At 40.5% G+C, this 12,901-nt stretch overlaps 1 protein-coding gene across 2 annotated transcripts in view; it reads left to right on the forward strand.

Moving 5' to 3' along the window:
- The window catches only part of fat4 (FAT atypical cadherin 4), a 77,580-nt gene that overhangs the window by 32,532 nt on the left and 32,147 nt on the right, over positions 1-12,901 (forward strand). For both annotated transcript variants that reach the window (XM_077608916.1, XM_077608917.1), the window contains exons 2-4: positions 5,489-5,620; positions 10,643-10,904; positions 11,647-11,997. In XM_077608916.1, coding sequence (XP_077465042.1) covers positions 5,489-5,620; positions 10,643-10,904; positions 11,647-11,997 — 745 coding nt within the window. The remainder of the gene's footprint in view (positions 1-5,488; positions 5,621-10,642; positions 10,905-11,646; positions 11,998-12,901) is intronic.

The following is a 12,901-nucleotide window of genomic DNA, read 5'->3' on the forward strand; positions in this document are numbered from 1 at the left end:
AATGTGGTCTTTTCTGTGATTTCATTGATACTTTTGAATAGTGCTCGATCTTCCAGGGGCTTGCAAATAATCTCCTGATTCCATTAGCGCTGTTCAGGCCTCGTCTTAATTACGCTTTCCATCTTGCCCAAAACACTAAGGGATAGCAGAGAAGGACATACTTGACTGTTTATTGCACCCAATTAAAAGATCAAGAAAATCTTTAAATAGAGTTGCAGAAAATTGTCCATCGCGTGGTTAACTCAGTTCCAATTATTTTTTCTTAAGATAAAAAAAAGATTTTAACTCAAGGTTTTAGAAACTTTTTTGTGCATCTTCTTAGGGAGGATACATGCACCAAACTTCTTCGCTGTAAAAGCGGGAAGATCGGCTGTAAATACTCATCTTTCAGTGCCATTAACGGTGCTGGGTGTCCAATCCATTTGAACTGGGAAGAGCGAATAACTGACCGTGGGTTTTCTTGGATACTCTGGTTTCCTCCCGCATCCCAAAAATCTCCCCTGGTGCTTGAAGTCAGCTGGCAACCCTTGTGAGGATAAGCGGAACTGAAAATGAATGAATGTATATATTTCTACATCCAGCTTTTAGGAGCCCTGTTTTCTGTACGCATAATTTATCAGGATTTCCATCCAGAACTTCTATGAATCAACATACAAGTCCGCATAACCAAGAGGGTAATTTGTTATGTTGGATTATGGGTCTGTCCCAAAATGCTCAGCTTGGCAAGGGCTTTTAAGGGGCTCGGAGGGGGTCCAGCTGTAGATAAACAATCTTTTAACAGGTGGTGAAGTGGTCCGTCGAGAGGACAGTGATCCTCTTTATTAGAACCACTTGTCTGACATTGTCTGGACTCCCTTAGACAGCCCTCCACCCCTCTTCCACTTTCTCGTTAGTTACGTAAGGCTAAGGTGCTTGGTGATCCAGTGCAGACTCTCCAGTTTTGTTTGTCGCTCTTCTCTTTTTTTCTGTTTAAAATTTCAAGGGGGGGCTTGGGGGGAAGGCGATCGTATATCCTGGCTTTTCGAGAGTTGAGGTTTGGCCCGGGTCCAGCTTTTCATCGCTGTGCGTATTCCCATCTCCGGCATGCTCAAATTCCGCCCCTCTTGCCGGAGCTCGCGTACTTCAGCCCGAAGCCCTGATGACTGCGGTCGGAAGATGAATTACACCGCCGGTTTTTGTTTGACAGAGCCAGACGGTTTGCGATCGAATGCGCCAAAGACGCTTTACGGAAGAGTTCTCTTTGACCTGTCTTGGACAATTTGTCCAGATGGCACTCTTAACATAGTATTGGCCCCTTTCTGGAGCCAACGCTGGACCGGATAAATAGCATAAATGATATTTAAATGCAGTCTTCTACCGCTTTCATTTCTATTACACAGCATGGTACTCTGCGGGTTCCTTGCTATATAGCATTTAGATATAGGAACGCAGACATGGGGTCTGCACTTTGTCCAGGCGGCCACTAGACTTTTGCACAAGTAAAACATATTACATATCATATTAGACAGCAGGGACTTTTTTCTGGAAGGAATAGTTTCAACCTGAAGAAGATGTGGGAATCATTATTTTGATTTTTGCTGAGGATGTCTGGATGCGGTTCTTTAAATTGTGATGGTTTGCAGTCAGTGGTTAAGTATCGGGCAAAACCGTAGCAAGAGAAGCCTTTTTATGACTGTAATTTGGGGATAATAAGACACACCTGACTCCAAGATGTACCCACCAAATTTGACCGGATAATTAAAACTCTTTAAATCAGTTTTTCACTTTTAGACGTCCAATCCATTTAAAGTGGGAGGTTGAGTGAGCAAATAAACCTTTATTCATTCTCTGCCAACCCTACCATTTCAAATGGATTGGACATCTAGTGTCATCAATGACAGCCAATAAATTAAAAAGGAAAATGCAAAATAACCATGACTCCAAATTCCTCAAAACTGGAAGAAGAAAAAAATAGCATTTTGTAGTTTGAAAATTACAATGTCTTTTTGGATACTACTTATGAAGAAAACACCGACTTCATTCTTGACCCAGACTTGTTTTACTATGCACATTACTTGGACAATCTCTTGCATTTTCTTATTTAGTCAGTTGACTTTTATTATCAGTATTAGTAGCATTTATGCAAATTGTTCAATATCCAGAGACCAGTGGGCATATTTCTTTCCTCATCAACTGCAATCAATGAACCCTTGATGAACTCCCATAATTTCCTGTGTTTGGAAGTAAAGTTTTGGTGGAATTCCCAAATATTTAACTTTTGAGGTGTATAAATGTACAGCTTTAGATTCATTCAAGTACTGTGACCTCGTTCTTCGTGACCCAAGTAGAAAAACAAATTTTCCTCCAGAGACTACCATCAAAATTCTGATGGAAAGGGAGTCTGACAGACTCGGAAGTTGGGAGTGATGAAAAAAGATAGCAGGATGAGTTGGGATTCCCAAAAGCAGGTGGAGGAGAAGATTTAAATGCGTACAAATCAAGCTTCCTGCTTGATGATGTAGTGTTATGTTTGGAGTAGAATCAGTATTTAAAAGAAGTCCAAATGCAAATTGCTTTTTAAAACGTCAGGCCAAGTGTAATGGGAAATTTTTGTCTCGACCTTGACACGTCAACTACTTCTTACAAGTACTTAAATCATTCTGAAACCACTGCTGCTTTATCAGACAATTACATTCTTATCAAGATTTACTTTAAAATATGTATTTCATGTGGAATTTCCAGTCGCAACGTTTGTACCGCATTGATTTTAAAATATCGATATTTGTAATTAGTATAGCACCTGCTCAAGTCACTAATCGGACGGACACACTGCATTTATGTCCAGATTTTGCATTCGGCCGTTTTGTAACTTTGAGTGGGAATATTGCTCCAAGCGACATTTCCTTTGCCTCTAGCTTGAGCCAAGATTCCCAAAACGTTCCTCTCGCGTGGCAGTGGTGAGATGGAACATTAATTTTGCTATATTCCGTGTTCTGTCGTTTTAATCTTGGCGGAATGTAGACTGTCAGCAGAAACTCCAAGTACGTGTGCAACCAAAAGGAACGTTGATTTATTGAGGTAAAGGAGGTCGAAACTCATTATATTTCATAATAATTACAATATATTTTGAGGTTTTCTGCGATAACTACACGTCAAAACAAGAGACTATCGATCCTCCTTGATTCATAGTGGTCTGAAATATTAAAGTGGGAGTTTCTTCTATGGAAATAAAATCAGCCGTTTTATCAAAGCATTTTATTTACAATAGAATGTTACTAAAACACTAAATTAGTATGGATTCGGACCTTATATTCTTGCAAGGTTGCACGGACATTGTATTTCTGTTCGCCATGATAGGAGGGAGTTTTTACTTTTTTTGTTAATTGTTTATGTTGCACTTGAACTGTGAATCATTCATACAACCACATCAATAATACACGTTTGGAGGCCACGTGTAATTTGAAACGGGGCAAGCGTGAAACACAATCATTTAGAGTGTAAACTGAAGGGTTTTACCTGCCTTGTATAGTGCTTAATAAGCTTCACTACATATCCTTCCTCTTGGCCTTACTTTCTGTCATGATCAACAATCTTTCCCTTTTAAGCGCTTTAAAATATCAAGGTGCTGAATGCAAAATTGTGGCCCAAAAAATTAATAAATAATTTTAAGCGTAATTATTTCCTATAAGTGTGCTTCTAGCCTAATTAGCTCAGTCTTCACAAGTGGGCCTTGCATTATTTACACATCAAGGGGAACCCCCAAAGGGAAACCCCCACCACACACACACGGGGAGAAATAAATATTCATTGTTTGTTGACTTTTCCCCCATTCCTTTTGCTCAAGTAGACTCGACCGTCCCTGTTATAGTGGCATGTTTGCCTAACTTTTAGGTCAAGAGGCCTCTCGTTCTCGTTCATGACAATATGGAGCCGAGAGCTGGTTTAATGCCATAGACTGAAAAAAAAATAGGTAGATGGCAGCTCTGCGAGACATGAACTGCCTCCCGGTTAGTCACATATGGTCAACGCTTCTGAATTTTATTTAAATCCCCAGTTTAGAGAAAAAAATATGAGCAATTATTAATGTACATATATGGTCTTTAAAATAAATCATTTATTTGATTTTTTAAAATATATGTTTGTCTAAAATTCATGTAAAAATCATTCCAGTGTTAATAAAAACTGAACAAATGAATAAAACAGAGATCACACTGGTTATACTTAAAACTTGATCGTTGCATGTGTGTCATAGAAAACAATGTCAAGGCAAGACCTTGAGACTCATTGTGCATTTACAGCAGGAAACTCTTGAATAAAGCCCTTGTTGACATTTCATGAGCCCCCTATTCCTCCTATTTCCTATGAGTATTCCCATTCACACAGTTTTGTCTGCCAGTATTTTATAGGGGGCAAAGTAATGAAAAAAAGAATCCATAATTGTCTTTACCCGCATATTCATCGAGCCAAAAAGACTGGGAACATCAGGCAAAAATGACAGTTATGGTTCAAACTGCATGCTTTCTGACTTTGAAATGAACGTTGGGGTAAGTGGGGGCGCCTGGGGGCTCCCCGTTTGACTTGTGGAAATGTAATACAGTCACAAACAGAGACGGAACATCTGAAACTGTAAACGCCTCACTTGCAGTGTCTCCAAGGGGTTTTCAACATTATCTTATGTAACGTGTTTTTGCAGGTTATATGAATATTAAAGGAAATTCAGTAGAATAATTCTCTGTTAAATTTGATTTGGAGAAATTGCAGTTTTGTAGCAGCAACATGATTAGAAAAGAGTACAAAATTTAAATAATATGCCGATACAGTACCAAAATGACACTACAAATGACATATTTCAGTGCCATATCGATGCAACACTATTTGTAATATCCTAGATTATAAATGTGGAAAATGGAATATCATTCTATTTGTTTGGGAATCCAAGGACAAGTTAACAAGTGCGGCCTTGCCTAAAACTTTAAAATACATCATTTCAATAAACAAAGAGAAAGTCGTGCATTAAATTTCAATTAGCATAACAAATCGCCACATACAGCCAAAGGTTTAACCAGCCGGGGGGTCTGCGGTCTCCCGTGATGTGTGTTTATTTTGCGTCATTTAAGCAAAGCAGCCCTTGACATTGGTAATAGTGTAATGCATGTTTTCTATGCGGGCCTGCGGGGTGCGTGAGGTCGAGTTAGAAGCCACATTGTGGTTCCCTAAGTACCACTTCGAGACAAGTCGTGTCGGGTATTATATCAGGAATAGTACATACCCTAATATCACTCAGAGAAACAGAAAGCATCGCCGTTCATGTGGTATCAGCGGCTTATATTCTGTAACCTAAGGAAATGTAGAAATGTTGGCAAATGATCCACAGCTATGGCTTTATTTTCAGTAACCACTACACAAGTGTACAGTTCATTTGCTCATTCTTGCTCACATATTCTACTTCAGGTTCATTTTGGCTGAGCTCTAACCAAAACCTTGGTGGTCCTTCCCTCTCCCTCCGCAGGTGGAGATTACACTTCAGGACGTCAACGACAACCCTCCAGTTTTCCCCAATGACATCCTGGACGTAACTATTGAGGAGAACGTGGGGGACGGCTTCAAGATAATGCAGCTAACAGCCACGGATGCAGACGAGGTAACGGCTCCCCAAGTTTCTGGAAGGCCTAGCTGTGTTTTTGCACCTGTTTTGCACACCCAGACAGGGTACCGCGGGACTCATTTTGATTCGGAATGGGGTCTCAATTTTTGTTTCGCACTGTAGAAAAACCAATACACGAGGTGCTACTTGTACTTTTTCAAGGTTGGTGAGTTCCAAAGAAATTCTTCCATGATACCTATGAGAGAAATCATGAAGAGAAGTAGTTTTTGATTAAAGTCAATATTTTATTTGTAATTTAGAGTTTGGCCAAATATAATGTTATAAACTTTAACCCTGTCTATGGACTTAAAACATTCTGACTACACTTGGAAGACGTCGACACGAGGATCCAATAAAACCAAAATATATCGTGGGATTTGCTGATAGCTTTTTGGAAAAAAAATAGTCCCTTAGAGGAGTATGAATTCCCCAAAACAAAGTCAACAAATTGGCAACTTGTACGCAATTGCTTTTAAAACTTGGATTTGAAAACAGCCCATAGGAGATTGCAAGGTAAAGTGAGCACTAGCTCATTTTGTCAGGACCACCCTAAACAAGCAACATTCTAAAACAAAGGTGAAAAGTATGAAATAAATCTGGATATTTCCCTTCAAGCTTGTGGCAAACCTGAACTGCTAAAAATCACGACAAATACAGTGAATACAGACAATACTGTCTACTATCATATCTATCTATATTATCACATCCAAGGCCCTCTGAGAACGTATTTCCACCTGTACTGATCGGCCTGGATTTACTTAAATACTTTACCACACCCAGACCATTTTATTCCACTGTTATCAAGACCAGGAACTCTTGCAAGAATTGAAACGTGAAAAGAAACTGCTCCAAACTCAAACTGTTTAGCAAATTATATTTTTGTCCGAACCAAAGAAAGCAAAGTATGAACTTCCTTGTCGTGAATAAGGCCTACAAATACAAGTCAGAAAATGTATACAGTTTGTAATCTTGTCACCTAACATTTAATATCTTTATGCTGTTCGTTTTTTCACCAAATCACGTGCCCCGTCAGGAATGTGTCACTTGAGCCCCACTGTGTAAAAGCCAGCCTTAGTGTATCGACATGAGTGTCTTCTTTACACTGACTGGACGCTCTCATACCACTCTCACAACAATGCGGGATTACCGGCCGTCGGCAAGGTTAAAATTAGCGCTTGACCTTTCTCACATCTGACCAAGAAAGATTACAAACACTCGTTTGCTGCGGCGTATCAACACATTGGCCCACTCCCCATAATCCCCCTAAAACACAGCGCCGACATGTGCACTTGAAAATTGTTCCGACTTCCCCCATGTTTTTTTTAATGATATCTGAGAAGTCCCATCGGAGCGTCTCGCCCTGTCGCTAATCCTCCCGCATTACTTCAATGGCATCCCATCCAAAATAGAAAAAAACACTACCTTGTTAAACTGTGGCTTATATATTATACTTTTTCTGCACTTTTTAATAGCAACCTTTAAAATAGCTTCACCGAAATAACAATTTTATCACAAAAGGGTGAATGCCTCGGTACAGAACATGCTGTAATCTGTTTGCTCAGTTAAAGTAATTTTGAATCTCAATATGGCAAAATTTAGTATTGCAATACCACCTTTTTGGGGGGTTTTGTTTCAAAAATGTACTTTTTTTTTCTTTTGATACAGCGGTTGGAAACTATATCCTGAAAAGAACACACTGGCACGTTATTTCTTAGTACTCCCCAATATCGATTGTTGTTTTAGTGCCGTAATAATTTCGGTATCTGTGCAACATCTCGAAAAACCGCTCATTGTTTTTAATAGCGGGCAAGATCCAATCCAAATCTTTTTAAACTAATTAGAGGAACTCCAATCTTCTATTGATTTCAAACTTGAATGTGAGACCAAAATAACTTAAAGCCATTTTTTTTTCTCATATCTAGCGTTGCATTTAGAACACCATTTCTTTATTTATCTGAAGCTAATGAACCCCATAGAAAATGAATCAAGTTGTTTTGGATTACATCATTGGTTTCCCCCTTCAATGAGGAGCAGGTTTCCCGTCATTAGTTGCTTAGTCACACTTCGAACATTAAATCCTGGGGCAAAAGTTGGACCTTTGAGATCACAAAGAGCCAACATAGTCTCAAGTTGAAATGATGAGGCCACACAACTTTGAAAGCGCAGCTGTTGGCCTCGGCCCCGCGTCGTGTGAGAAAAGTCATAAAGTCGCACTTACGGGCATTTATTTTTTTATTTTTTAGGCTACGTATTGACTGTAAATCAGTGCCGAAGGCAGGTTCAAGTGTTGGGGGAATGCTGGATTTTTGGGACGTTATTTGGCCTTTCATCTCGAGAGGCATATGGAATTGAAATTATGCTCACTTTTTCCTTACGCGGATTTAATGGGATGGCAGTCTGAGCTACGAGCCACGAGCTATTTTCAACATTAGCGAAAAAAGAAAAGTCCCATTATTAAGAGCTGAATTGAAACAGAAAGCGTATGTATGCCGGTTTTGCAAAAAGAGGTTGCTAAGATGTAAGAGTTCTACTACCGCCAAGTTCTTTGCCCACATCCTCACACAGGAAACCCAAGTTGCGCCGACACCGGCAACAGATCGGAAGATTCCCCTTTGAGGCCAATCTGTTGACCAGCTGACAGGCTCAATGCAGACATCATATTCCAGACCTTACTGTGTAGTAAAATTCTGTCTGTCTGGGCCTGTTTTCACCTTAAAAGGATTGGATTTGAATCAGTGCACCAGGACCAATAGAAGCTCAAAACCTTTGAAAACTTTGTCACCTCACTTATGTGTTTTATTAGATTAGCTCCCCCCGTGAAACATTTCACTTGTGCATTTTTGATTAGGACAAATTGCAACACTGCTCCAGAGAGGAGCAGAGAGGAGCATCTGAGAGTCAAAATAAATGTCAACTATTAGAATCTGATGAAACTTTCTCTTAACTGATGTGATTTAAAAAAAACACCACAGATGGTTTGGTCATTGATATTTGTCAAGGATCCCCTGAATTGTGAGCCCTAGAAGTGTGCCTCAACTTTACTGTAGTGCCAGGAAGTCATTAATGTAGATGGGTATTAAGGAGCTTTGGGCATGCCTAACACAAGATTCGTAAATTTTGGATTTTGAACATTGAAAAAGGGCAATGAAAATCAGATTTACAACCTTAATTGATCTATATCCTGGTCAAACACGGCTGCGGAAATATGACAAAACAAAAATAAACATGATTTAAATCCACTTTTTAAAACCTTAGCCATAAATGGCCCAAAAAAAATCCAGATGCACTCTTATCCCTCGTCAATTATCCAGAATGCGTCGTCTCCTTTGCCTTCCCAGACACGTCAACTTTGCTGCCATCTTGGCTAAATTACAGAAGCCCTGGAAACCCATTCAAGTCAAAGCTGCGGCTAACTCTTTTTTTCCTGGATAGCCACCCTGTCAAATAGACAGGTGACGGGTGTCAGCACATAGTTTTTCAAATGTCTACGTTGCCGAGTTTTTTCTGAGGTCTTCTGTCTGCTAAATGTGTTTCCTTTTGCTGCTCCTGGAAGTCTGCTGTTTAATTGGTTAACCCCCCTCAGCCACCCCTTTTCAATGATGTGTCTATCGAGGGCTGTAAAGTTGGCTTGAGTCAAGGTCAAGAGTAAGAGTGCTGTTAGTGTCTCAGATCTTAATCATGTTGCCAAAAAGATTATTTAGAAAAACTGATTTCCATTTTTTTAGGGCGTAACTTTCACAAAAATGACCGCCTGCTGCAAAATTTAATTGGCAAACCGACCAGTGTTGGTTTCTAGACTGTACCCCAGGTGGTTGATGGGATTGCCAGAGCGAGAGTCACTGATTGATGACAGCAGGGTTTTTAGATGAGTGCAGCCTCACGCCGGCTGCCTTACTTTTTAGTTTTACTGCACCTGGACCCAAGAATTGGTCTCTGCTAATGCAATGAGGCAAGGTCAAGCATTCAAGAAATACTAGTTGAAAAAAGAATTTGTCATGAGTAGTGACTGACTGAAATAAGTTGATTGGCACATTTGAACATTTGTGTGACTTTTAGGCCTAATTTTTTTATGTCAAACGGTCGTCTCCCCTTGGACAAAATTGGTTTCCTTATCATGCCTTCCTACTTCTGCTCTCCTATACTGACACCCGCTGGTGCACGTACCTCCAGAAAAAAAGTCGCTAAATCCACCATGCCATGTGAATCCAATTGTCATCAGTCAACAGCCAGTAAATATGCTAATGGACACAGCTCAACATAAGCCTTGCCATTGTCCAGGCAGGATCAAAAAGCAGCCTGCAAACCTACCCAGACACAACTGAAAGAGACCCTTCTCACTCAGCTTTTAAGTAGCTGTAATAAGAGCCATTCCCTCATTCCACTAAATGGCAAATGCTTTTTGATGTCTTTTTTTTGTTATTTAATGCATAAGAAAACCTCAAGACGAGACAGTTTTCTAATCTCCTATTGTTGCGTGCACAAACCTGAATGTCAAGTTTCTGTCATCGGACCCTTTCACACCCTATCGCATTCAAGGCCTGTACACCAATTCAAAAGCCTCTTGCCATAGCTGCAATGAAGGCTGTCACATGCTGCGCTATTTGTAGCAAAGACGGCATTAGTTACTTTATGAGAGAAACTCAGTGAATCTTTAAACATGGAAAGTTTTTCTGAAAGCATGGCTTTTGTTGTGGTTTGAACTGCATAAAGTGGTGTACATGAAATGCTTTTTCTACCTTAGCCTGGTTTTAGCCGTAAAAAGTTCAACAAGTTCAATACTGAGAAAGCCAAGATCAAACATGTTTCATTTGGGTCTTCTCCCTGAGTCACGAGGATGCTTGATGTAACTTCAACTGTTTGCTCTGTAATGGGTCAACAATTCAGGCTGCAGTCTCCCTTACACTTTCCCTTACACAGTCATCTGGACTAGACTTCAGGTTGCCCGTAACGCTAACCAGGATATTCAATCGAAAAAAGACAACTGCAACCTGATCACCAGTTTTATTTCTCTATTTTAAGGGCCCAAACGCTCTGGTGACGTACACAATCATCAGCGGTGCGGACGACAGTTTCCGGATCGACCCCGAATCCGGTGACCTCATCGCCACCAAGAAACTAGACCGCGAACGCCGCTCCAGTTACTCTCTGCTGGTGCGCGCCGATGACGGGAAGCAGTCGTCGGACATGAGGCTGAATATCACCGTCGAGGACGTCAATGACCACACACCAAAATTCTCACGGCCAATGTACTCTTTTGACATTCCTGAAGATACAGCTTCAGGTAGGGATTTTCTTACACTTGAACGATGTTTGATCCTTTGTGCTTCTATGTCCAAGTATCTGCAAAATACACAACCCCCAGTTGTCGCTAATGCTATGCCTCCAGTAGATGAATAGTTTTGCAGAGGGGTATCTCTTACCTGAAGGTTGTAGGATTGATAATTTCTTCAACCTATGACCAAGTATTCTTCTGCTCAATAATTAACCCTGAGTTTCCCCTGATGTTGGGTCAATGGAAGGGTTGTTGGCAGCGAAGTGTAGATGGCAGTCTTGATTCTCGATCTAGGGTGCTTGATCAAAACTCTTAATGGTATTAAAATAGTGACAGCCCTAGCAGCACCAAGGCCTAATGGTTAGATTACCTGACTATTAGTTCTTAACTATGTGGTTATGCTTGTTTTAGATCACCCACAACCCTAAACAGACAGTTTAGAAAATGAATGTTATAATTAACAGCCATTTTCCATTTAGATAGTATTCAACAGACAGAATGTACATTGCGTTTTTTTTAACTCATCAATGTCATGAATAACTGGTGGTCTTTCTAGGCCATTTAAGAATATATATAGGAAATTATGTTTTTGAAATTAAATGTGCTTTTCAGCCATGAATGACTCATCCGTATTCATAGAGAACCTTGTAGCGAAAACCCCCTGCTGATATTTTGTTTTATTGCATTGGAAATGAAAAGTGAATCCTTGAAGTTTCTTTTTTTGTGTAATGTGTAACCAACTGTATTCTAGGCTCCATTGTGGCGGCGATCCTGGCCAGCGATTCTGACTCAGGGGTAAATGGCGAGGTCACATACTCGCTGGAGGAGGATGACGAGGACGGCACTTTCCTGCTGAACCCGGTCACTGGTGTTTTCAATGTGACGCGGACGCTGGACTATGAAACTCAACAGTATTACATCCTTACCGCCAAGGCGCTGGACGGCGGGGGACAGTCCAGCACAGTCCGGGTGTATTTCAACGTCCTGGATGTGAATGACAACATGCCGGCATTTAACACAACTGCGTACAGTGCATCAATTTCAGAGAGCCTGCCGCCTGGATCCAGTATTGTTACTGTCAGTGCCAATGATGCAGACGACGGTATGTATACAACTCAATGAAGGCATACACAAGACAATGTACATACATAGCAATACATTTCCACACAAAATATCACTATCTTCAGTTTTTCCCCCAAAAAAGTAGTAGTAACACAGATTTACAACATTAGGCTGACATGATTTTCCTCTTTTATTACGAAGGGATTGTCAAGGTTACACAAGAAATACCAGAGTAGTGTTAAATAGGACTGTATACTGTACATACTAAATGTGAATAGTACTGATATGACAAATATACATGTGCAATTCTGAACATCTGAACTCACACTGGAAAATGTTGACTAACTAAACTAGTACACCTATACACTCTTTCCCATCATGTTCCGGCCGTATAAAAAAAACCTTATATTAAATCTCATACACTATTTCATGGCATCCTAGCCTCATATCATGCATCATCTTATGAAATACGACTTGCTCACCATGTGATTATGAGACCACCTTTTGCCAAGCTTCCTGTAATTACTCCTACATTCGGCCCTTAATGCACTGGTTCTGACCTACACTCTCGTGAAATATGGTGTCCAGTTCTACAGTTGGCCTCTTCACCACAGTTTCGTAAGCCTATAGCTGCCCGTTCCCACTGTCCAAATAAAACTCCAGCATTGTTAGCACTTCCTAAGCCCTGCCCTTTGACCCCCCCTCCTTTGTCTGTGGATAGAGTAGCCTGAACTAGGATGGAAATGGCACTCATGCCTTTGATAAGGGATTACTTGTGTACTGTAAATACACTCACACTGTGGGAAGGTGCAGATGCTTTCCACATGACTACCCCGTTGAGTTGAATTACCAATGCTCAATTTAAGATCATGTCACAGAAGCTTTTTGAATGGAACCACTTTCTGGTTTTGCATGTCATTTGCTTGTATGGAGGGAGGCCTCAC

This window comes from Stigmatopora argus, chromosome 9, assembly GCF_051989625.1.
Source record: "Stigmatopora argus isolate UIUO_Sarg chromosome 9, RoL_Sarg_1.0, whole genome shotgun sequence".
Lineage (NCBI taxonomy): Eukaryota > Metazoa > Chordata > Actinopteri > Syngnathiformes > Syngnathidae > Stigmatopora > Stigmatopora argus.